The 27,181-nt window shown below is 35.9% G+C and overlaps 3 protein-coding genes across 3 annotated transcripts; 2 read left to right on the top strand and 1 right to left on the bottom strand.

Annotated features, from left to right (window-relative positions):
• Positions 1-8,029: 8,029 nt before the first annotated feature.
• LOC131908289 (olfactory receptor 1165-like) lies at positions 8,030-9,010 on the top strand. The gene has a single exon (XM_059259340.1). It carries the CDS (start codon positions 8,030-8,032, stop codon positions 9,008-9,010), a length of 981 nt encoding a protein of 326 aa, XP_059115323.1.
• A 7,137-nt stretch (positions 9,011-16,147) lies between these two features.
• On the top strand, positions 16,148-17,073 carry LOC131908290 (olfactory receptor 1165-like). Its single transcript, XM_059259341.1, is given in 2 exon segments — positions 16,148-16,214; positions 16,217-17,073. Coding segments are annotated over 2 exon segments (924 nt in total).
• Positions 17,074-20,156: 3,083 nt separating this feature from the next.
• Positions 20,157-21,095, bottom strand: LOC131908291 (olfactory receptor 5D13-like; the record flags this gene model as incomplete). The annotated part of the gene is made up of 1 exon (XM_059259343.1): positions 20,157-21,095. A coding segment is annotated over one exon (939 nt), but the record flags the coding sequence as incomplete, so codon positions are not given.
• Positions 21,096-27,181: the final 6,086 nt, after the last annotated feature.

Genomic DNA, 27,181 nt, shown 5'->3' on the forward strand with positions numbered 1-27,181 from the left:
TGATTTAAAAGTTGTTTTGATGGAAAAGATGGAGAAAAACATTTTTTTTGTGTGTGTATGTCTGAGGTTAGTGCTGGAGGGTGGGAAAAACATGTTTGTTTTTGAAGTATAAATAAGGACAGCTCGAGTTATTCAGAGATGCTACTTGTGCAAATCTCATCTGGTAGATGGACATTTTTTTTGTGCCAACTCCCTTCCCTGTCTCAGGACCTGAACCCACCTGGGGCAGGACCCTGGCAACTACTGTCACAAAAGATTGCATTCAGTTATATAGTCAATATAGTTCACATTTTTCTTTTTGGTCCTCTTAACTTTTACTGGTCCCTTCATCCCTGGGGGTGCCCCAATTCTCAGTCTCAGTGCCTCAGAATTCTGGTTTCGTTAGTCTTGGCACCAGTTTGCTCTCCAGGATCTTGCATGTGGTTGTCTTCTGGATACTTTGTTTGGAGTTGCTGCTGTCCAGGACACCTTTGAGACCTAAGTCCTTTACCATCTTCCGGCAGGCAGGAGTAGGTGGTAATCTCAGCCTAAAGCTTGAATTTGATGGTCAACTCTATGTGTGTGCATGTTTGTGTGTGTGTGTGTGTGTGTGTGTAGAGTCACTGTAGACACTGAGGCCAGTAGTATAACCATCTGAGCGAGGAAAAAAGGAAATTCATTTCAACATGAATTAGCATACGTTGGTACAAAATGCTAACGTCTGACCCTGAGCAGTTTATTGTAAGCATATTTAAGCACAATACAAAAAGGGAAAAAAAGGCTTTCTGGTGGAATACATTCCTCTCAAAGATACATAATTACATCTAAAATCAATTCAAAGTACATGTCACTTCTTCCAAGAAGATGGGTTCTAGAGATAGGCTACATGTATTATTTTAAGGAATTATGGAAATCTCTGTTGTGGTCTCAACCGTGGTGAGAGTGTAGAGGTTATCTGGGCTATTAGACACTTCTGGTCCTAGTTGTGGTACATTAATGGGAGTACCTGGTCATATATACAACAAAAAGGTAACCTAGACTGTTAAGTATCTTTGGTCTTGGTTGTGGTAGCTTGGGTGGAGCCCCTGGCCATACAGATAATGCAAAGATCACCTAGACTATTAGCCACCTCTCTCCTGCTTGTGGGAGATTGATGTGGCCTAGCCCTACAGATTAAATCACTAGGTTATTAAATACTTCCATCTCCAACAATCCTCTATGTGTTTAGCATCCCTGGTTTTCTTAGTACTTATCTGTAAGGGTTAGGACCTTTGTGTTCTTATCACAAAAAGGGCTTCATATTCTCTGACTTTGCACTATATCACTGCCTGGGTATGTGCCAGATCTGACTCCAGGCACAGTAGATGCTTCATTTGGGTGGCACAGCACAGTGGTCTTCTGTAGGTAGAAATTTTTGTCCCACAAGAGGCTCCCAAGTAACTACACAGAGGCTCAATATCAATTGTAAATGATCAGCCAATAGCTCAGGCTTGTTATTCGCTAACTCTTACATTTAAATTAATCCATATTTTATCTACCCTTTGTCATGTGGCTTGGTACCTTGTCTCAGTACAGCATGTCCATCTTGCTTCTCTCTGCTTCTGCTTGAGACTCCTCAGACTCTCTCCTTCTTTCCTCCAGCATTCTCAGTTTGGTTCTCCCACCTAACCTTATCCTGTTCAGCTATTGGCTAGTCAGCTTCTTTATTAAACCAATCATGGTGACATATATTCACATAGTATAAAGGAGTATTCCACAGTCCTCCAGGTCCCTCAGGTTGCTTTCTAAGCTGGCATTCTGGTTTCTCAGAGTCGAGGTCAGTTTCCAAGGCCTGGAAGGTAAATTTTATTTTTGTGAGTCTAGTCTCAGCCTCTCAGATCTAGGCTGACTCAGATTCTCTCCTCAGTCATTTAGACCAGTCCTTGGTCCAGTTCATCTCATTTCATCTGAAGCAGCTCCTTATATTGGGCATGGATGTTTACCATGATCAAGTTTTGAGATTTTGAGGTATCCTCTTTTGTGGTCAACCCATAGGCAATCTGGGCTTCAGACTTCACACTTCCTTCTCAGGATTATTTTTCCGACTTGTGGGTTTCATTTAGGTCTCAAGCTATAGCCTCATGATACTGGTGTCATTAATAACCTTTAGATGTCCATGGGTGTCACTCAACACAGTCTGGCACATTGCCAGTTCTATCTCATTCTTGACTCTAAAATCATCAGCAGCAAGATGAACATTTTTCATCTACAGAATGATCTAGGCTTTGTCCACAGAATTTGCAAAGACCTGAGCCCTCAGCCCCTCCATGGTCTTGAAATAGTGCCCCATTCCCTTTTTCCCAGGACTCATTCCCCTCCAAATGTTCCTGGATTCTGCTCTGAAGCCTCTTGTGGTCATTTCCCAGGCTCTTCACTTGGTACAGAGAATAGGCCAAGCCATCCCTTAGGTCTTGCAATGTCACCCTCATGGTCTGTATGTCACGCATTCCCTCCATGAGCAGCCCCAGATGCTTATATCTCTAACATCTTTGCTTCTCCAAGGCAACAGTTTCATGCAACAACCTCTCTAGACCTCCGTTCAAGGACACTTCTGACACATGCCTGGCCCCAGTGGCTTCCTTAGTCACAGAGCAAATTCTGTAGCCCTTTTCTTGTATCCTTAAATCCAGAACCACATGGCCCAAGTAGCCAATTTCTGTTTCTTACTGGGGCTAGAATCTGACCTCATGTTCAATTACATCTTTAACATCTTTCTATTTTTGATGATTACCTTTACTGCCTAAGCTTGGCTCTTCTGAAATTTGCTCTGTAGACAAGGCTGGCCTCAAACTCAGAAATCCACCAGTCTCTGCCTTTTGGGTGCTGTTATTAAAGGCTTTCACAACCACCCCCAACTCTAAGCTTTAGCTCCGTTTTACAAGTTGGAAAGTTAGCAATGTGGGTCGGAATTTGCCCTGAGGTTACTGAAAGACCCCCACCAAAGGCCCAGACACAGTTCCCCTAGAAACCCAAAAGAGTTGAGGGAAGAGATATCTTAAAAATAAACAGAACTGAGTCAGTTCCCCCTTCCTGGAGAGGGTAAAGTTAGGTGTTTTCAAAAGAACAAAGTCAGGATGTCTGGTGATGACCCATTAACCACGAGATGCCCCTCTCTGGAGATAACATGACCAGACCCCGGAAATGGGTTGTAAAACTCCTGACAGGGCAAACAGATAAGCTAGAATAAGACAAAGTCCAGGCCCGGGAAAAATTGAACCAATCAAGGATGGACCTGTACTAAACCCCACCCCCCTATTTTGTGTTTTTTGCCTATAAAAACTAACTTCCCCAAGAAAGAGAAACTCTCCTCCCTGCCTTGCAGCATTGGGCGTGGTGAAGGAGGGTTCCCTGCTAGTGCTGAATCAAATAAACCTTGCTATTGTATTCTGGACATCTTTGGTCTCCAGTGGTCTTTTTGGGGGTCCTAATCTGGGCAGAACAGTTACCACTCCCTTTATTACATTTATCTCTTTGAACAAAGGCTTTTTGTGTATTCTACTTTCTGGTGCTTCTTTTCTCCATAAATACTTTTCCTTCCTCAGCTTGCTCCTTTTCATTATATATTTTCATTAGAGTTTTAACTAGTAACCACACAATAGAGTCTATACTAGGCTGTTTTCAAATTTCCTCTGCCAAAGGAATTAACCCAGAACTATTTACTTTAGTCTTAGGCAAACTTTTTGGACAAAGGCAAAAGACAGCTAAATTCTTCACCAAAATATCACAAGAACAATTTCTAGGCAACATATTAAATTCTTTTCCTTTGAAACCTCTTGAGCCAGCCTCCTACACTTCAGATCATCCTCAACACCATTGTCTGCCATGCATCTATGACTATGTCCCATTAAACAATACTTAAAGCTTTCCATTTCTTTCCTAACCTGAAGTACCTAAGGCCAAATTCCTCCAAACAAAAGACATGGTTAGGTCTATCAGAAAAATATACTAGTCCCTGATACAAACTTCTGTTTTAGTTAGGGTTTCTATTGCTGTGAAGAGACACCATGACCAAGGCACTCTTACACAAGAAAACATATAACTGAGGTGGAAACTCACAGTTTCAGAGGTTTAGTCCATTATCATCATGGCAGGGAGCATGGTGGCTGGAGTATGGAGCTATGCAGGCTGACATGGTGCTGGAGAATTTTATATTTTGGTCCTGAGGCAACAGGAAATGAACTGTCTCACTGGGCATGGCTTGAGCATATATGAGACCTCAAAGTCTACCTCCATAGTAATAAACGTCCTCCAACAAGGCCACACCTACTCTAGCAAGGCCATACCTACTAATGATGCCCCTCCATTTGGGGGCCATTTTCTTTCAAACCATGACACCTCCTATTTCCATTTAAAAATAAAAGTAAAAATTTGAGATTTATTGGGAAATGGGCACTCAGTTTTGCAAAATAACTACCCATGAGTGAACATATACAAAAATGAAATAAGGCCACATATAAAGAGATAACAGCAATATATTGAATGTCTCTCATTTCAGTGAGTGAAAGAAAGCCAATTATATCACAAAAGCACAAACTGTAACTTTAACATCAATTTACTAAAACATTTCCCTAGTCAACTGTAAACGTTTCAAAGTCTTTTCATTTGCTCCAAAGTGGATTCAATTAAGAAACTTGAACTTGACTGAAACAGGCAAGCTCAGTGAAGAAAAACAACAGTGGTATTGCCTCTCTTGCTAAGGAAAATGAGTCAGTTTGTAGTGCATGAGAAAGAGCAGTGGTTACCAAGCACAGGGAGTTCAAAAGGGAGGATGGAAATCATTTTAAAAAGTCATGTCACTCCATAGATTTAAGTTGAGGATGAGAACGTTATTTATAAAACCAAACCAAACAGATAAACACCATTCCTATGTATAAAAAGAACACAATATTTGTTGAATTTATTCCAAAAGCTTTATGGTCTCATAATGAAAACAAGATGCTAATAATGCCTGGATGGTTTTTCTTGACAAAGTTTATTTTCCTAAGGCCAGATTATTAGTGGGTTGAATTTCCTCATATGATTTAATATCTTAAAAGTAATTATTGACTAAATTAGGATGAGGAGACTTGGTTTAATTCTCTTGTTTTCAGTTCATATGTACATCCCAAATACTCAGGGGTTTCATTCCCTCCTGACCATGCAGTTAGTTGTAAAACACACAACATAGCACTTAAATTTGTCCTCTGAGTCTGGCTTCCTTTCAAAGACACTCTGTGCAGCCCAAGGCTTTCTTTTATAATGGGAAGAAATCAAAATTCTTAGCTTTCTTGGAGCCTAGTAATTTGCAAAAAACTTTCACTGACAAGTTAAAAAAAGGACCAAACTGAAAAAAATTATATATCAAGAATAATTTAATAATTTACTTAATAGAATAAAAAAGCCATCAGTAAGTAAACCTGTAAATTTGTTTAACTTTGGCTAGTTTCTGATGAATTATTAGTCAAAGATTACATATTATTTTATTTTTATTTTATGTGGAAGCTTTGAAAATATTGTATTTTTGTCATAGAAATATTGTTATGAGAGTACTATCTGCTGTATCCATCTCACCAAGTAGAAAATAAAGCAAGGTATTAAACTATTTCTTATAAGCTTAAAATATTTGAGTGAGTTTCTATTCTGATCCCATTTATTACTTTAATAGCATCTAATAATTATTTTAGAAAAGTTATTTTTTAATTCTGAATTTTTAAATATATTTAGGAAATATTTCATTAATGTCTAAAGCAATAAAAAATTTTAATGGGCTTCATGGAATTGGATTTTTCTAACTTGTACTAGAAGCAGTTTATCATTGATGTCTGTATTAATCCCTGATATTTGCAAGAAGGTTGTTCTGAGGTTGGACAGAAAAGTGATAGTGTTCATATTTGACAGAAAAATAAACACATAATTACAGGTGTGAGAGGCAGACAAACAGCAGAAAATGCTTGCTGCCTGGGAGACTGCAGTGTCACATGGAAGACAGACTGACAGTAAAGTGGATGCACAGACACAGTACCTAGAGTGGGTGGGCAGAAAGCCTTAAAGCACAGGAGTTTTGTTTAAAAAGTCATGGGAGGATATGAAAGGAGGAAGAGATAAATGCTGTAATAAAATTATATTCTCAATAATTTTTAAAGTTATACTACAGTTGTGTGCATATTTGTACTGTACCAAGATAACTTTAAAGCAGTTGATGAATCTTAAGGAAATGCACAGACTATGTTGATATCTACTGTTTCCTGGCTGAGAAGTGTTGTAAAGTAGGAAAAAAAGGCAGGGGTACCTTTTGAAAATCTTTTATTTCACCCTAATCTGTGTTTCTTGGAGCCAGAATTGTGTGTGTGTGTGTGTGTGTGTGTGTGTGTGTGTGTGTGTGTGTACACAAATACATAAGCACAAGTTGTTCAGTCTATTTTTGTTCTGTATGTGTGTTTTCAGGGGTGACCATTCTGCATAGACAACCAATAATGAAATAATAGTCATAATGTCAACATGAACAAAATAAGGCACATAGAAGAAATCAAAACAAAACATAAATAAAATCAAGGGTCACAGTGCACCTGTTCACAGCTACTTCAACTGCTATAGATGTGCTAAGTTCTACTATATCCTCAATTTTAGTGAAACTCATGATGAACTTCATCTGTTGTTTTGACAGATTGCTTTAGCTGCCTGTGTAGTAATAGTGCTTTATATATCACAACCTGTAATATTTTCCAGTTGAAGCAACTTAAATTCTGCCCTTTACAGAGGGCTCTTTAGTTCATCTCTGGTGTATGGCAGCAGATGTTTGCACATGAGCTCCAACCAATGACCTTGCTATTGGCCTGGAGTAATTTGTCAGGAAGATCCTCTGAAATGTGCTTTCTTACATAACTGTTTTACCTATAAAGAGTTTATACAATGTTCAGTATTTCAGTTAATATTCAAAGCTGACTTGGATTTCAACTAAGCTTGCAGGTTAAAATTAAATGTGGTAGAAATATTAATATTTTGTGAGACCATACTAATTTCTGAAGCTTGGTAAGTCTTAGGTGTTATAATATAGTAATATAATATCCTTCAAGGACTATTACCAACATCATGATAAATGGTTGTCATTACAAATCTCTGTTTTCTTAATATTTGTATATTTTGTTTCATAATTCCAGATGATTATAATTTTATTGTCCCTTATAAGATGCATTTTTTTGATAGACAGGAAAGTAGTTAGCCACAGAGACAGATAGATGCAAAGACTTAAATCTATGTGCTTTATCAACAAAATCAAAATCATAAAACTTTAAAAATTCAGCAAAATGTCTGATACTCTTCGTTAGGAGCCATGATGTAGAGACTTCTAGATGCTTTCTGGATGGCACAATATTAAAAAAAATTTTGAAAACTAAAGATCAATTTTATTAGAAAATATGAAGTTATGTGTGGGCTTGTCCATATGAAGAATTTTATGCAATGTTGAGTACAGGAAGGATATTAGTAGAGTGCCTAATTACAGTAATTATGAGTATTTGGAATGACTTTTCAGTCAACACATAACAGAACTGTGTTGCAGCAATTGTTTTCTTATAGTATAAAAAATAAGAAATTCCCAGGTGAGACACTCTCGGTGTTTTTAACTTCAGGCCCAATGGTATAATATACTCTGTTGCTGGGAACTCCAGTGTCACCCCATTTTTATTTTATTTTTCCTATTCTTCTTCAACCTTATTTAAACTTTGTGTTACTTGAGAGAGATTTAATGAGAGTCAAAATCAAGTTTATCATTTAGCTTTTACATATGTATATAATGCAAGCATATAATTTGCAAATTAAATAATTTCATTTCTCTTTCTATAGCTGAGGAAATGAATATCTAAAACATATGGGAGCATTACAGCAAGTGTGCAAAGATTTCAAGTTACACAAAGGAGACACCAAAGCTGAGAACAACAATACTCACTTGTTACTGCATATTGGATAGAGCAATCTTGGCAGCCTGCCTGTATCTGTTCATAGGCACTCTCTTGACTCTATACAGCTACTCAGGATGAACTCTCTGATTTCTTCCAACAGGAGCCTGATGCAAGATGAGAGAAACCACAGTGCCGGAGTGATTTTTATCTTGTTGGGCTTCCCCGAATATCCAAACCTTCAGATGCCTTTGTTTCTGGTGTTCTTGACCATCTACACCATTTCTGTGTTAGAAAATCTGGGTCTGATTTTAATCATCAGGATTAATCCCAAACTGCACAATCCCATGTACTTTTTTGTCAGCCACCTATCCTTTGTAGACTTTTGTTATACTTGCGTAAATACCCCAAAACTCCTAGAAATCATGCTTACAGAAGACAAGACGATCTCCAAGGAAGGATGCCTAACACAGTTTTTCTTTGGATGTACCTTTGTGGTAGCACAAACATTTATGTTGGCAGTGATGGCCTATGACCGGTTTGTGGCTGTCTGTAACCCTCTGCTCTACACAACTTCCATGTCTCCTAAACTCTGTGCTCTCCTGGTAGCTGGAAGTTACCTCTGGGGTGGACTTTGTTCCTCCACTCTAACGCATTTTCTTTCACAACACTCCTACTGTGGGCCTAACATTATAAATCACTTCTGCTGTGAGCACTCTGCCATTCTCTCCATATCCTGTTCTGATACTACAATTAGCCAGTTTGCATGCTTAATCATATGCACATTCAATGAGGCTTTCAGCCTCCTGATCATCATCGTCTCCTATGTTGTCATCTTTGTCACTGTCATCAAGATTCCTACCAAAGGAGCACTCCAAAAAGCCTTCTCCACCTGTGCCCCCCACCTGACGGCCATCTCCTTCTGTCACGGTGTCATTCTCCTTCTGTACTGTGTCCTCAAGTCTAAAAGCTCACTGCTCCTGGTTAAGACAGCCACTGTGTTTTACAGCATGGTCATCCCCATGCTGAACCCTCTTATTTACAGCCTAAGAAATAAGGATGTGAAGGACACCATCAAGAAATTGATTCAGATGAAACTGATATCTCATTCAGTATAGACACACACATGCACTCACACACACACACACACACACACACACACACACACACACACACATGCACACACAGCTTTCCTAATCATATTCATAAACATGTTTATTTCATTGAAACAGCAGCACAAATTTTTGATTTTCATTCTAAGTATCTTATAAAATATTCAGAAAACTGAGAATTGTTTTGATAATGTTAATACATTCACATTGACTTAACTGCAATTTGCCTTAAAATTGTTTGGTGATGCATATGTGTATCGAGACATTCTTTGATGCACAGAGAATATGAATAATATTAATGTTTAACTGTACCATAAAAGATTGAAGTAATTGTTATTTTGAACATAAATTTAAAATCTGTTTGATAAATAAATAAATTAATTTTTTAGTTATTTTTTAATATATTTTTAATTACATTTTCCCTCCCCAACTCCTCTCAGGTCCTTGCCACCTTGACCTATTCAACTTCCATTTTACTATGGCTGTAGCTAAAGTAAAGTATCATGCATATTGTCTATCTATGCTCACTTTGAGACAGTTTGTCAGTTTTCTCCAGCAATGTCATTCAATGTCACATTGTTACTTAGGTGTTTTTTAAGCTCTTCTGGAGAATGTTTGACTACAATTTGTCTTTTTTAATCTAATACATTGAGTGACTCTTCACAGATCATTTGACATTTTGTTATTCTGTTTTGATTAGCACTGCTATATTTGCCCTTTTCTCTGTTGGATTATACTTGGTATTATTCATTTTAGAATTTGCCTTTAATTATGGCAATAAGTTGTTTGTCTGATATGTGTTTTATAAGTATCTTTTCCTTTGGCATTATTTGCTTTATACTTGATTGAACAATGTCTTTGATGAAAAGAAATTTAATATTAGCTATACCGATTATAATTAATTTAAATAATCTTTCAGAAAAAAAAGGGAATTTCCACATACAAATTAGTAAGAGAGTACAGCAAGCGAATTGCTTTTTAGAGGTATTGTAGTGGTACAGACAAGCACAACAGTACTCTGCAGAGACATTGCCACTCCTTCTTCCTCTATTAGACTATTGAAGGAAAACACCACAAGGAATAGGAAGCTCCTCCAGGATTCTCATGCTGGCAAAAGCTAACGGCTGACTCTTTGGCTAACAGGGGATGGGGGAAAGTTTATCTTCTAGAAAGAGATAAAGCACTTATCAGACCTGCTCCCAGGAGATGCTGGAGACAGGAGAATGACAAGTCAATAATGGTTGGGACCACACCTTAAACAGGATGTTTAATTTGGCATACTATTGAAAGCTACACCTCATGCTAGTATTCTGAAGGTAGACTTGGGTCTGAGCCACTGGATCTCTTCTCACTGTTCTAATGTAACCCTATTGAATAAATCTCCTTTGAATGGTCTCACTACCATGTATTTCTTTCACTTTATGTGCTTGATGGACTCATCAGGGGAGGATGGTTGAAACTTGTTTATTGGGGCTGTCATGACGAAGGTCTGACCCTTAGGAGCTCCAGTCACAGTGTTCACATTTATCTAAGGAATGTACGCATGTAACACTTTTTAAAAAATACTTTCAGATATGTTTTACACTTCCTCTCTGAATGTTTTGTACTTCCCCTTCCCCTCTCTCTCTGCTCTCCTCTCCTCTCCTCCTTCTCCTCCGTCCCTTCTCTCTTTCTCCATTCTTCATTCTCCAAGGAAAAGCCTAAATATTACCATATTTTCAAAGTCCTCACTTGTACATCAGCCCTTTTAGAAGGAATATGTCTTCACATAATGAACTCCATGGCAAAAAAAAAAAAAAAAAAAAAAAAAAAAAAAAAAAAAAATCTCTCCATGGATAGAAGACACTGGCCCTTAATGCTCAAGAAGCTAATGCAAGTCATAAGACCTCGGTATCCCACATAGCAAGATACTCAGAAAGACAATGAAAATAAAGAGGTTCAGTCATCTCAGGAAGTTTGACAATCCCCTTTCCAAGGTTATGTAACTCATAGAAATTTCTGGAAAAGACAAAACTCTCCACGGGGGCCTGGAGAGATGGCTCAGAGGTTAAGAGCACTGACTGCTCTTCCAGAGGTCCTGAGTTCAATTCCCAGCAACCACATGGTGGCTCACAACCATCTGTAATGAGATCTGGTGCCCTCTTCTGGCCTGCAGTTATATATGCTGTATATGTAATAAATAAAATCTTTAAAAAAAAAAAAAGCTTGCTATTTAAAAAAAAAAAAACAACTCTCCACGGGGAGCTGCCTGGAAGTTCATTAGGTAGAGCCAAGAAATCAGGTTTTGTGAACCATAATCAGTTCTCACGTGAGGCTTCTGGTTATGATTTCAAGCCACCCATTCCCCACAACCTTTCTTTTAAGTAAGGACTGTAAATTCATTGGCCCACTAACCTAGACATGAGTGGAATTTTTTTCTTTTTTTTTTTCTATTGTCAGGGACAAATCTGGGCTGAATAGACACTATTGACCTCTTCCCAGAAAATTTTACTTAGCATCTACATATTTAAAAATCCATGATGCCATAAATAATATCATATATTAAAAATAAATCCCAACACTAAAATCTGTACTAAGTATATGTCATAAAGACTTCAGGGACTTGAAAATTAAAGATGATTACTGAATTCTAATCTTGAAAGATATAAACAATTAAATGTGAAACTATTGCACGTGATTTTTGGTTGTATATAATTATTTAAAAACCCTAAAACATTTTATTAGCATCTCTATTGAATCTTGATAATGAATATATCATATTTTAAGAATGTAGAACATATAGATATTCAATAAGAAAATCAAGTTTTAGAAAAGAAATAATTGTCCAATGGACCTCTAGTATAGTTAGATATGTAGAGTCTACCTGCACATCCTTCATTTCACTTTTCAGGATACAAAAGATATTGTAGAGAGTGACCAAATAGGAAAAAAGAAAATGCAAAGAGTCAATTAAAATTGTTTTTGAATCGTAAACATGATTGACAAATCCTTAAAAAAATAACTAAAAGAAAGAGAGAGACAACAAAATTATTAAAGCTAGAGATGAAAAATGAAATATTGCAAAATATCTGAATGAAATCCAGAGACTTGTTAGGGAATAATTGGAAACCTATGTTTAAGTAAAATTAAAGTAACAGATACATTTCTCAGTGTTTATAATCTTCCAAATGTAAAACAAAATGAACTCAGCCTTGATATGAGGGCTTTGCCTTGTCTTACTATATCTTGTTTTGTCTTGTTTGGCTGTTGTTCTCTTGGAGGCTTGCTCTTTCCTGAAGAGGAAAGGAGGAGGAGTGGATCTAGGGGTAAGGGGAGACTCCACCAAAAATAGGAAAGGGGGAAGGCACTGGGAGGAGTGAGGAGGAAGGGGAAACTGTGGGCACAATGTAAAATAATTAATTAATTAATTAATTAATTAATAAGAAAGAAAAAACTCCACCAGAAATCTTATATAACTGAATGCCACATTAAATGGAGCAAAATAAATAAAAAATATCCTTCAAGTATATGATAAATTGATGTACAATTTTCTTCCTTTTGGCAAAATTAGTAGATAGGTAATAGAAATCTTCCCTTCAGTCTGCTGAAATTTCTTAACTTCAAGTTGTAATTCTGGTAAAAGTGCAATACAAGACACAAAGTATGGTAATATTTTAATAAAATAAAATTTGGGATATTATGTCTAAAATATATTATAAATAACAACAAACTTTAAGTATATACACTTAAATTTTCTTCTAGTGTTTCTGTAACACCACTCAGCATAACCCCCAAGTATTATTTTTTCAACACATCTAATAATTGACAAATAAATATGTATGTACATAATCAGCTTTCTTATAAGATAAACAATTAGCTTGAAATGACAATTTAAAAGACAAATAATGCTACAGAAAGTTTGTTATTAACTTATTTAAGAAAATAAAGCAAGCTGATAAACGAGATGTAACTTTTTAGAGACGTCATATTTTTAACAATGAATTTATTTTGTTTTGAACTGCACACTGGTTGCTGTGAGTTGGTTGTGTTTTTCTACTAAAGATTATCAACCTATTTAAGCGTCCCATATGAGTTGGTGATTTGCATTAATTATGCTCATAATTGGGAAGCATTTTTCTTAGTCATCTTGTTTCTAGCTCATGGTAAATATTTGCTCAAGATTTCTATGTTTTGATTCCCTGGGGCCCTGCTTTGAGACTTTAAACACACTCTTTGATCTCCTAATTTGGTTTCAGTCTTATTCACATTGTGAGAGATTTTATGCTCACAATTATTCTTTTAATAATGAATAATTTTTTTGCTCTTTTAGTGACATATTTTAAAAATGAAATGATTATGGCTTAATTCCAAATTAGATTCATGTAATTAGTCAAACTTTTTTATTTTTTATTTTTTATTGAATTGATCAAAGAAACCTTTAATAAATGACCCTATAGAGGGTGCTGGGTTTTGTGTGGATGGTTAAATAACACATCATATCATAATTCAGACATGAAAGAATGTAAGTTGCAAGTGTATTTTTATTAGGGAAGGAGATCTATGAACCTAGTGGCAGTGACAACATATGATTCACCCAAGATTCATAATGCAAGGTACTGAACAACTTATTACATTAGTTGAAATCTTGATTTGGTTTTGTCTTTGAGTTTTACTAGTGTACCAAATGTATAATAAACCTGGTGGAATTAAAATAACATTAAGTATTTCCTATTTTAAAAATAATTTTGCTGCATATACATATAAAGGCTTCTCACTGAGTCATTGTTAACTTGACAAGTTTGACAATTTGATAAGGCTGTGAAGCTAGAATCCACACATGAGTGCAAGTTGAGTAATTACTCTATTTCATCTTAACTGGAACAATGAGAGAAGATGAAAACAATTTGTGCTAGTTTAAGATACTCCAGGAACCTGTAGCTGAAAGCTTGGGAGTAATCATAGTGAGATCAAGGAAGAGCATTGCTGCTAGTGTGTCTCTGCCAGTGTTTCCATTTATAGTTTATTTACACCAATCATAATTGTAAAATAATAACTGCTATTAATTCTTTATTTGTTTCTCATGTGTTATAAATTCTAAGTAAACTCTAGAAACCATGACAGAGAAAAAACAGCCTTAGTTTTGTGGGCATGCACTGAAATATGTAATACAGTATTTATTGATCTAAAATTAACTTATTTAAAACAGATGATAACGTTATAACAGTGACACCAATACCATTGAATTAATAATTGCTCATTATATTTTCATGTGCAAGGAAATGGGCAACAGACCTTAAACAACTTATTGGAGTCATGTATGAATAGTTTACTTAAGCAGAATTTCAAGCTGTGCTGACTCAATCCAGTCGACGATCTTTGCGAAGTCCCATCTGTACTTTCAAAAAAGACTCAGTAAGTGGACTAATATTAAGACTTGAGTAGTAAGCCATGTCCTGTACAGTACTGGGACATGGTTATTGGATGAGAGGATGTTAGGTCTAGAACAAGTCAATTAAATTGTCAAATTAGTGCAGAGAGAAAGGAGAGACAGTTAAGATGTGTAAAGACAAAAGTGTATTACATCTGAAACAGGAATGAGGGTAAAGCACATATTGAAAAAGTATATTGTGTACTACTGAAAATGTAGTGTTTTTTTTTTTTTACCCAAGTTTCAGTTATCAGAAGTACAAAGAAAAGCTAATATATGGCAGAGAACAGAACACTACTGTGTCTTATACTTCTATAAGGAAGTATACATTTACTTCTGAATGTCAAATTCCAAACAAAACACTGTAAACTTTTGAGATTTTAAAGCCAATCAAGTAGAGTCAGTAGCCTAATTTTAGAAATTTAGGCTTGCTAGGAAATGTTCAATAATCTAAGGATTCTCAGATTACCAATGACTGGACAATAAGAATTTGTGCTTGAAGATAAAACACTGTATGAGGTAGCACAGTCAGGGGTGGATCTTTGTTTCAGGAGTCTCAACAGAGAGAATCCAGACCAAGTAGAATCTTGCAGAAGGGAATTTTAACCTAAGATATGAGGAATGGAAAAACCACTGCAGATGGCTTGATATAGAAAAGATAAAACAAGAACCTCTGGTTGTCATTATAAAAAGGGTGATTTATATTATACCTCTGTCTTACAAAACAGCAAGTTTTCCCTAAATACTATAAATTAAATTTCTATATTTAAAACCAAGATTTTGTTCAAGGAGACAAGCAATGTAAGAGACATGAAACATGGCTCTCGTGGCTCTCTACCCTTTGTATTGATGTGTTATGGGCAAGATGAGTGAGTTCTGGGAAAGGACTAACCTTACCAACTTGTTTTACAGAAGAAGATTCCGTGGAGTGTTCACTACTATAGTGTAGGATAAATTGTTCCTATGTTTCATGTCTCAAGATGGTAAAATCATGTCTATGGTGGCAAGTTCACTTGAAAATTTCAGTACTTTTTACTTTATGTTTATATCACGGTACCTAAAAAGAATTCAAGATTTTATAACATATTCCTTTCCATGTGTATCCTTTTACCAACATGTACAAGGAACTATGTAATTCCTTTTCTTTTAGTAAGTACTTTAATGTTCATAACTACTAATAAATGCAACTTTTTCTATCTTAGAATACAGAGACAGGAAGACAGAAACATAGAAATAGACACTAAAACTCAATCACCATGCAATCTAATAAGAGAATGTTTTATTTTATTTTTGTGAAAATACCAAATATTCTTTAAGAAGAGTTATTTGGCATTCTAAAGCTATTACACCTATCCGTACATTAACACACTTGTTTGAAGACCTATTCCAGTTCCAATATTATCAGAGAAGGTGGCCTGAAGACGTAGATGGCAAAATGAGATTTCTGTCCAGTTTGGAGTGTGGGCTATCCCTGAGTGATAACATTAAAATACACAAGATTGTTCATGACTTCACAGTGCATATTAAGTGAAGTGATGTTTCCCTGATCTTACCTAAGAAACATATGTGTAGAAACAATCTGTGATTCAAAGCCATGCTACTTTCTTTTGAAATACCTGTTATGTATGTCATATCGTAAATTAAGATATGTTCTTCTGTCTCCCTTCATACTATCCACATCTTCCACTGTATCCTGCTGCCTGGGATGGACTCTGATTCTCTCCAGTAGAATCCAAATGCAGCATTCAAGGAATCAGAGTACTGGAATCTTATTTGTCTTCTTGGGATTCTCAGAGTATCCAAACTGATGTTTTTGATCATATACACCATCACTGTTTTGGAAAATATAGGTATGATTTTGGTCATCAGGATTAATGCTAAACTTCACACTCCCATGTATTTTTTCCTCAGCCATTTGTCCTTCATTGATCTTTGTTACACCACCGTGATTGCACCAAAACTGTTAGATCTTCTGATAACAGAGGACAGATCTATGTCCTTGAAAGGATGCATAATCCAGTTTTATTTTGGCTGCACTTGTGTGGTGGCCCAAACCTTCATGCTGGCAGTCATGGCCTATGATCGATTTGTAGCCATCTGTAACCCTCTGCTCTATACTGTGGCTATGTCTCGTCGGCTCTGTGCTCTTCTAGTAACTGGAACTTATCTATGGAGTGGGCTTTGTGCCACCACACTCACATATTTTCTTTTGGCACTATCTTACTGTAAATCGACCATCATTAACCACTTTTGCTGTGAGTACTCTGCCATTCTCTCTGCAGCCTGTTCTGATTCTTCCTTCAGCCAGCTGGCATGCTTGCTAGTTTGTATGTTCAATGAGATTTGCAGTCTCCTGATCATCATCGTCTCCTACGTTGTCATCTTTGTCACTGTCATCAAAATTCCTACCAAAGGAGCACTCCAAAAAGCCTTGTCCACCTGTGCCCCCCACCTGACGGCCATCTCCTTCTGCCATGGTATCATTCTCCTTCTGTACTGTGTGCTCAAGTCAAAGAGCTCACTGCTCCTGGTTAAGATAGTCACTGTGTTTTACAGCATGGTCATCCCCATGCTGAATCCTCTTATTTACAGCCTAAGAAATAAGGATGTAAAGGAGACTTTGAGAAAGTTAATCCATGTAAAAATCCTTTCTCACTCATAGCCACACGCGCGCGCGCGCGCACACACACACACACACACACACACACATACACACACAGAGAGAGAGAGAGAGAGAGAGAGAGAGAGAGAGAGAGAGAGAGAGAGAAGAGAGACATATCTAAAGTATTTTTTCTAGTCAAATATGAAACAAAAATAAAATATTTTGAGAAACTGTGGGGATAATGTGTGCATGTGTAACATTTACATTATTCACTGTAAATAACTTTATAGAGAATGGAAATTATGATCTTTTTCTTAGACTAGAGAGAGCTAAATCGTGGTTCTTTAATGATGTCCAAATATAAGTTTTATTATATTTTGTATTTCTCTTTTCTTTTCCTTCTTCCTTTCCTTTTCTTTTTCTTATCCACCCGTCCTTGTCCTTTTCTTTTTCTGTCCTTTATGTTCCTCCTCTTGTATGCATATTTGCATTTGTGTGTGACAATCCTCACATTCATATGTGAGTACACATGAATGATAATTCCCATGGTTTGTTTCTCCAGCAAACAATAAGTACGCATATTACATTATACACATTCTGCAAACTTCACATGAGCACTTTTGGAGTCAATTTTCTTGCCTTCCCTTACTAAGAAAGAACTGCGCTGTGGGAATTATAATGTTTATAACTTTCTTTTCAACCACAGTATCTAACTGCTGGTTCTGAGATTGCAGACTTACTTCTACCCACACATTTAAAACTTATACATGTAAAATTTTAATAATTAGAACCTACAAAGGGTAGATAAAATTTTAAAGATTTTGTTCAGAGCAGTATTTATGTTATTAATTGAAACATTTACTTTTATATGGCCTTTAAGTGTCTGCTTATCTGTACTACAGCTGGCTTCTTACACTATTTCCTTTTGGCAGTCCTGCAATGATATTCAAGTGCCTCTCTTGATTTCTTTGCTCTGCTGTTTTAATTCACAAACTGTGAGGAAACTGAATTTTAAGGAAAGATCCATTCCATTCATAGGAAACTTCAGGCATTTCTTCTTTGTGTGCGTCTTATCAAGAACATTTTATCTTTAATTATTATGTGTATGTTGGCGTGTGGATTTATGCACCTAAGTACCTAAGTGCCCATTAAAGTCAGAAGAGGATTTTGGATCCTTAGGAACTGGAGTAACAGTCAGTTATGAGCTGCTCAATATAGATGTGAATTTTTATATACTTACAGAGGACATGAACTCACATTCTCTGTAAGAGCAGTATGTGTTCTTGACCACTGGGCCATTTTTCTAGACCTTGCTGCTAACTGCATCCATGTTGACAGGAGTTGGACTCTGGCTAATTTGTGGTGACCCATAATCATGTTTTCTAAAAGGCTGTAGTCTTCAAGAGGCTTCTTCCTTGTCAATGTCTGTTTACACTCTTGATCCTTCACTGATTCTTTAATATTAGTGTGCTATTTGCTGACCTGATCCTCTCATAGGACTAAGTTCACAAACAACTACCTGCGAGCTTGTTCACACTGTTGTAACATGCTGTTCTGAGTAAGGCATCAGCCAGAAGACGATGCTTTCATTTTCATCACCACTGAGCGATTTCAGTGGTGGATGACACACAGCTGTCTACATGTGTCTGCTATCTAACTGTCACTTAGATTTTCATGGCACCTGTCTGATTTGTCCCGTTTTTCCTCTAAAATATGAAGGCTTGTAGAAGGTGTCCTCTGTCTGTGTTTGACAGATCATGACTGAACTATGGTCTAAGCAACAAAGATGTGACAGAGAGAGATAGTAAATAACTGGTCTATTACAGCATATCCTTTTTAGAAATTTTATTTGGTTTTGAAACTGTGCTATTGCTCAATGTCAAATCAACTCATGAATGTAAGGTAACCCACTGATGAACATATCATTATCACATTATTTTTCATTACAGAAACTATCAGGACTAAAATCACAGACAATTTAAAAATGTATCACTGAATTAGATATTCTAACATGAAGATTTGAATATTAGTAAACTCTTCCATCTCTAGCCAGATTAACATTCATTTCACCTTATGTCTCATGAACTGCAATTATTTTGAGATATTCTCAAGTGCATGTAACTTTAGTGCTAAATACTCAACCACCACTTATTTCAGAAATTTGTGTAGCTGTAAGATGGCTTTCACTGAAGTTCGCTAGATAAACTTCACCAATTAAGACTGGTAGTGATGGATACAAACATGTATTTATAGAAAGTGGTTTTATGCTAAGCATCAGAATTAAGTCTCCCCCGAGGGCCAGTAACCTGCCCTGCCATAGGCTTTAGAATTAGTTTACATTACAAGGTACGAGTTCCTTCAATACACTTCATTTTATTGTTATTGCATTCCCCAATATGTTATTTTTGTTGAAAATATTATTTTCTTTAAAGGTATACAGTACTTGACAGAGCATTTGATTAAATGCATATCATATCTGATTTACAGACTACCAGATATTAAATAAATGAAGTATCCCTATAGCTAAACTACATGACTTGTTGATATATTACTGTTTATGTTTAAGCACTTAGAAAGCTTTGGTTGCATAGACTTATTATAATAAAGGAAACCACAATATTTCTTTTAGCCATTAAAAAAACAATTGAAAAGAAGAAAAGACTGTCTGAAGCTTGTAATTTATAGTCGAATGGTTATTGCACTGCATTGAATTTTACCAAGATTTTGATATTCCAAAAGATATCGGTCATGATTAGCAAATGAGAGTAGCAAGGATATAATCATTTAATTAAGTTAATTAAGCAGCCTACTAATTACAAAAAATCCATCAATTTCATGTATCTAAATTTTCATTCTCCAATGACTGAAACAAGAAGAAATGTTTCATCATGATTGTGTGCTAACTTATAAATTATGCACACAAAATTTCAAGTGTGAAATCTTCATTTAAATAGAAAAGTCATCGCTGCTTTGCTTGTTATTTTATAGCTGAATACTCAACTTCAATTTAAATAGATTTTGAATAATCTGCTAACTTAAAGTTAAACTCGCTGTCCTTTTGTTGTTTGATTTTAGTTTTGTCAATTATTGTAGAAATCTTGGGAAATTCTGCGCAACATTCCTGAAAATGAATGAATATGTCACTATAGGTTTTTACTAATCAATTTCCTAACTGTCTCTTTGACATCTTTGTTCCTGAGACTGTAGATCAGGGGATTTAACATGGGGATGAAGACTGTATAGAATACTGAGGCCACCTTGACCATGAGCCATGAGCTCTTGGTGTTTGGTACACAGTAGAGAAAAAGAATTGTTCCGTGGAAAATAGTAATGGCAGTCAGGTGGGAGGCACATGTAGAGAAGGCTTTACTACGGCCCCTAATGGAAGGCATCTTCATGACAGTGATGAAGATGAAAACATAGGAAGTGAGAATGATGACAAGGCTGCTTATTTCATTAAACGTAGCAGAGACAAAAATAATCTCCTGGTTAATGTAAGGGTCAGAGCAGGATACAGCCACAATAGCAGCATGCTCACACACAAAGTTATTTATAACATTAACACCTTGAAAAGATAATCTCAGCAAAAAGTAAGTAAGTGTCAGAGAACAGATTAGACCCCAAGAGTATGATGCACCCACTAAAAAGGAACACAGCTTTGAGGACATGGCAACCATGTAGAGGAGAGGATTACACACTGCAACAAACCGGTCATAGGCCATCACTGCCAACATATAGGTTTCTGTCACCACAAATGTACATGCAAAAAAGAACTGCATGATGCAGCCTGAGAAGGAGATGGTCCTGTCTTCTAAGACCAAGTTTTCCAACAGTTTGGGCGTCACAACAGTGGAGTAACAAAAATCCACAAAGGACAGGTGACTAAGGAAGTAGTACATGGGGGTACTGCGGAGCTTTGTGTTGACTCTGATGATGGCAATCATGCCCAGGTTTCCCAGCACAGTGACTGTGTATATGGTCAGGAACACAAGGAAGAGAGGCACCTGGAGGTCCGGGTATTCGGAGAAGCCCAAGAGGATGAAAGTCACTGAAGCAGTCTGGTTTTCTTGGTCCCTGAGATAAAATAGAAAAGTTGAAACACAGAAGTAATTAAATAAAACAGTGAAAAAAGAAGTTTGGCCGGGCGGTGGTGGCGCACGCCTTTAATCCCAGCACTCAGGAGGCAGAGTCAGGCGGATCTCTGTGAGTTCGAGGCCAGCCTGGGCTACCAAGTGAGTTCCAGGAAAGGCACAAAGCTACACAGAGAAACCCTGTCTTGAAAAACAAAAACAAAACAAAACAAAAAAAAATAAAAGTTTGGAAGTTTAAGGATTACCCATAAAGAGCTACACAGAATTTGATTTCAGTAGTTACATTAATTGAAATTCAAAACACAAGTTAACATATTATATGTTTTTATCCTTTGCAGTTTACTATTGTGTACTCTTTAATAAAATACAATTCACAAGGTCAAAGATGGATCACTCAGACATAGGACAAAATCTCATCATAAGATTATAGAAGGTGCTGTTGTCTGCTGTAGCAGGCATAATGTGAACTCTAGATGTATCTAGACACATCTTAGGTATACAAAACAGCAGCTACAGTGAAACCGCAGATCTTCTAATTTCCTAATTATTCAAAGAAATTAAAATTATGGAAAAAAACAGAAAGGGATTATTCCTATATGTGCTATGTTCTTCAAAAATGTCTCAACTACTCCTTTCTACAATTTAATTACATTTTTCTTAGAACTACGTTATGAGCACTTACTGACCCTAACAGAACACGCAGCATAAAATATAAAACTGTTGCACATAAGAATGACCCATCTGTATGCCAAAATTAAAAGGCCTATATGTTTCACTATATCATGAATTTATTCTTTGAAAAAATATTAGACTTGTGTCCTCCATATAAAAATATCATTGACATATACATATAGGTTTTTCAACTATTACTTTGGATTTTATTAAATATACAGCATTTAATATAACCTGAATACATTTACAAATCTCATAAAAATTATATTGAGTCCAAATTCTATAACTAGACTTTTAAAAACTTTATGAAAATCTCTATTCTTTCTCTGATCCTACTTTAATAAAGTGTGAGCAACTTAGGGCTGAAAGAATAATCTTTTCCAATGATAAAAAAATATGATTTCAACAAGTTCTGATACATTTTTTCAACATGTGTAGCTTTTGGGTCCACTTCTTATATTCTGTGTTTAGCTTGCTACACTTGGTGCTCAATTTCAAAGTCACCCATTTTGCTCCAGAGAGTGTCAATTCAGTTGTTTGATGGCTCAGTGTGCTGTGCACACATTGTACATATGTGTCCTTAAAGAGCAAATTCCTTCCTTCCTTTCTGTGAGATCCATTTTGGGTTCTCATTATATTTCTTTTATTACTGAATATAATATTGAAAGTTGTAGAAACTACAGAATTATCAAATACAATTCATATCCTCAGTTTTTCTTTTGAGAATTAATATGAATTGAGATATATATTTACAAATAAGCATACCATGCATGCTTTATAATTGATTAAAACTAAAATGTTTGTATATATAAAGAAAAATTATATGCAAATATAATGAACAAGTAGAAATGGTTTAGAAATATTGGTCACATAATAGTAACACAAAAACACAACTTGATAAATTCATCTAGTTAGCAAACTATGTGGTTATTGTAGGAGGTAGATTTACACATGGATTTTAATGCCTGAGAAGATTAGGATTATATAGCACTTTGTTTTCAAATACAATAAAATGAGAGTTGGATAAACTCACCACAAAGCAGAAGAATTTGATGTATGCATTTATTTAAGACCCCTAACAAAAAATAGTAGGCTCCAGGGCTGCCTTGCTAAGAAACAATTTATTTTATTAATTTATTTATTTTAATTAATTTATTTTAAGGAATATAATACAAACCATGAAAAATGCAAGTTTTACTCTTTGGAAAAAATCTCATTGATAACTGAGAGAAATGGACAAGGAAAAAGCAGAAACCCAGCACCAAACTGTGTCCTACATATATGTCACAGAGACCTTGGGGATGTGAACCCTAGAGAATGCTACTGAAGAATTTCCCTAAAGGCACAAATCAAACTATTGGATGAAACAAAGCCCCATGTGATATTTTGTTTGTAATTTTATCTAAAATTAGTAACGTGTTCATAAACAGTTTTAATGATTTGAATATCTTACAAAACATTTTATTAGATGCAAATATTCTTTAAACTTAAAAAACCTATAAATAGCTATAAAACATCTATAAATTAATACAAAAATGGAGAAATAGCTTTCAGGGAATCAGCACCATGCAAGTTTCCAAAGGAGGGGAGAAACCAATAGTCCTATGTAGTGATATTTTATCTGTGTCCCCAAATAAAGTTTACCTGAGGATCAGAGGAAAAAGCCAGCCACTATATTAAATATAGAAATCAGGCAATGGTAACACATGCCTTTAATCCTATCACTTGGAAGGCAGGGATCCATCTGGATCTCTGTGAGTTCAAGGCCACACTGGGAACAGAGCCAGGCATGGTGGCACACACCTTAAATTCCAACACTAGTTAGCCATAAAGGTCTGGAGTTCTGTACAGACAGACAGGAAGTGACAGAGCTGGGCAGGAAGAGGACATGATGTAGCTGGGCAGAGAGGAAATGAGATGGCAGAACAGAAAGGCCTATAGGCATGGATATACAGGAAGTAGGTCTCTTTGGTAGAGGATCTCCAAGTGAGGAGAACATGGCTGGCTTCTTTCTGCTTTTTTGATCGCTCAGGTTTTAACCCCAATATCTAGCTCTGTTTATATTTCTTTTATTAATAAGACCATTTAGCAATTTGTCTACAGAATTGAACCTCAACAATAATCAACATAACATGAATACCCTCAGAGTAGAGTAATAGCATACATACATTGGTGATAATCAATAGCTCTCTAATTGTACTTAAGATCCACTCATCAAGAGGGAAGACATACCTAGAACTGGATGCCTAGATAATTACTCAGTTCTAGTAGTCACAGATCTTGGAGTAGAACCTAACCACCACCACTTCACTAAACCAGCATAGTCTGTAACTACATTCTAAATATTTGTCTTTATACACACAGATAAATATAGTCCTCATGCCTCATCAAAAGAACACTTTGCTGCAGTCAGAGATGACTACAGAAAATCAAAACCAATTAATATACAGAGTAATATATATATATATATATATATATATATATATATATATATACACAACTCCCACAGCTAAAGCTCAGGGAATATATCAGAAGAGGGGTCAAAAATTTACTTAAAGCCACAGCATCATGAAATTTGTGTGAGATCATGTCTCCTAGTAATGTACACCCATAAAGTCTCACTAACAGGACTGCCTAAACATAAGCCTAACAAAGACAATAGTCATGGCAAAATGGACACTGGAAAGATTATGAGTCCTCAACCTTATATAAAGAACTACAAGCAACTAAAGAATTCTGAGAGTGGGAGAAATAGTGTTCCCCAGGGAAGAACACAATAATTGATTATTCACTACCAAATTGTCAGCCTTGAAAACATAATATGAGTGACATATATAGACTAAGCAAGATATTTAGGAATATGTATGTGTGTATATGAATATATAATTGCATGTAAGAGAAATTAATGGGAAAGGGGTCATGTATTTGAAAGAGAGTAAGGAGTGATATATGGGACAAGGGATAGAAAAGGAAGAAGGAAATGAGGTAATTATATTATAATAAAAAAAAACTAAGAGAAACTTTTAAAAAGCCAGCCTGTAACTCCAGTTTCAGAAGATCCAAAGTCCTCTTCTGGCTTCCTTGACACTGCATGCATATATGCATACAAAATTGTCATTTGCTTAAAATAAAAATTTAAATCTCTTAGAAACATTTTCCATTTTAAATACAACATAGTATAGATTCACACATGGATTTACACATTGAGAGGATTAGGGTCATTCATTACTTTTCTTCTAAAATAGAGAAAAATATGATTTACTCATTTATAAAGTTTCTTAGTGCTCTAGTGTTATTCTTGTTAGGAAGCCATAAAAATAATACAATTAAAGCCAGCTCAACACAACATATTGCACAGAAACACAGCAGTCATATCTCCAAAGTACAGCAGGTCAGCATCACTAATGATTAGGAAATAGACAAAACCACAGCAAGAACAACTCACTCACTGATTTTAAGCAAGAAACAGATTTTTCCTTTCTTTCTTTCTTTCTTTCTTTCTTTCTTTCTTTCTTTCTTTCTTTCTTTCTTTCTTCTCTCTCTCTCTCTCTCTCTCTCTCTCTCTCTCTCTCTCTCTCTCTCTCTCTCTTTCTTTCTTTCTTTCTTCCTTTCTCTCTTCCTTTCTGCCTTCCTTTCTTTATGTTTGTTCATTTGTTTTGATTTGGGTTTTTGAGACAGGCTTTCTCTGTGTAGCCATGGCTGTCTGGGAACTCCTGTAGACCAGGCTGGTCTCGAATTCAGAGATCCTCCTGTCTTGGCTTCCTGAGTGCTGGATTAAAGGTATGAGCTGTCACCACCCTTTTTAGCCAGGTGTGGTAGCATATGCCTTTAATAGCTGCACTTGAAAGGCAAAGTCAGACAGATCTTTGTGAGTTCAAGGGCAGCCTGTTCTACAAAATGAGTTGTGGGACAGCTAAGGCTATTACATGGAGAAGCTCTGTCTCCGTTAAAAAAAAAATGATTTTTATATTCTATTGATGCTTTTGTAGTTTAACATAAAATGTGCTGAATATAGAATAAAGGGAGAGCTTGTGTGTTTGTATCTTAGGACAACAATGCAACAAAATAAACCAACCAACTACTTCCAAAAAATAATTAATGTATAATATACTACCACATTCTTATTATGAGGGCTTGTACCAAATGAAGAAAATAAGAGGAAAATAAAGGAGAAGGATGGAAGGAGAGAGGGAAAGAGAGGAAGTGAGTAAAAAATTAAAAAAAAATACAGAGATCAGGGTGTCCCTTGGGTATTATTGAAGAAGATGTAAAGCTGTGATATGCCTATGAAAACAAATTCCACATGATGCAGCAGTTCTACCTCTAGTTTGCAGATTAATTAATACCAGACTCACATATTTGTTTCCAGATCATCTTTACTCACAAGAGACAAATGATAGCACCAAAACCAATAGCCATCAACAGGTATGCATCCTTCAATATGGATAATTTATGTAGACATTAAAATAAATTAAATCAGTAACACGGAGAACACATAGTGTATAATTCCAACCATGTGTGCTACTGATCAGGGTCAAGTTCATGGATGCAAACAGTATCCATACAGCTTACCAGGCACTGAATGTGGGGAGGAATCATTCAGTATGTACACAGCTCCAGTTCGGGATGGTGAAAATACTTTGGAGACAGTAGACACAGCAGCACAATACTGTGAATGCATTTGATGACCCAAAATTGTCCACTCTCACGTGTTCATGTGATAAATCTATGTCCAGGACATTTTAAGTTAATATATTAAAAAGCAATAAAACACAATTATGGAGAAATTAAATGGCAAAATATGTGGGTAGCTAATAATGACTAAAATGTAATCACATTAGTGTCTGTGTGGTGATTTTAAATTATAGTCCTAATAATACAAACTTAAAGTATCCATTCATGAGGCTAATCTATCACACATGTTTATATTTTTGTTTGTGATCTTAGCCTTGAATAGCTAAGCCATCTCTCCACCTCGACACAGGTTTATATAATTGTCTCAACTATTGGAAATTCTTGAAACTGTGTGCTAAGTTAGTACATATTTTAATCTCAAGGCTTGAAACTCATAATGAGTTTAGTATTAAGGAGTTAATTAGAAATCTTATATCATTTATGGGAAGGAGAGCTGACCGTCAAAGGCTCTTCCTTTTGTGTTGTCTTTAAATAAATGATATTTGAGTCATAGTATCTAAGTCACAGCTGATGACAGTCCTCATTTTGCCTTTATGTTTCCAAAAGGTGGATTGAAATTAGCATTAACACATAATTTTTGATTGACGGATGGTGGTAGAAGACTTTATATGTGGATAAATATAGTCTAGGACTAAGAGGTGTCTGTATGCTTTAACTGCATGTATATATTTAAACATATTTTTAAGTCTCATGCTTTTTGTGTTTACACT

Source organism: Peromyscus eremicus, chromosome 4 (assembly GCF_949786415.1).
Source record: "Peromyscus eremicus chromosome 4, PerEre_H2_v1, whole genome shotgun sequence".
In the NCBI taxonomy this organism is placed as follows: domain Eukaryota; kingdom Metazoa; phylum Chordata; class Mammalia; order Rodentia; family Cricetidae; genus Peromyscus; species Peromyscus eremicus.

What these genes read in the sequence shown, in the direction of transcription:
- LOC131908289 (XM_059259340.1), top strand. Translation starts at nt 8,030, where the DNA reads ATGAACTCTCTGATTTCTTCCAACAGGAGCCTGATGCAAGATGAGAGA.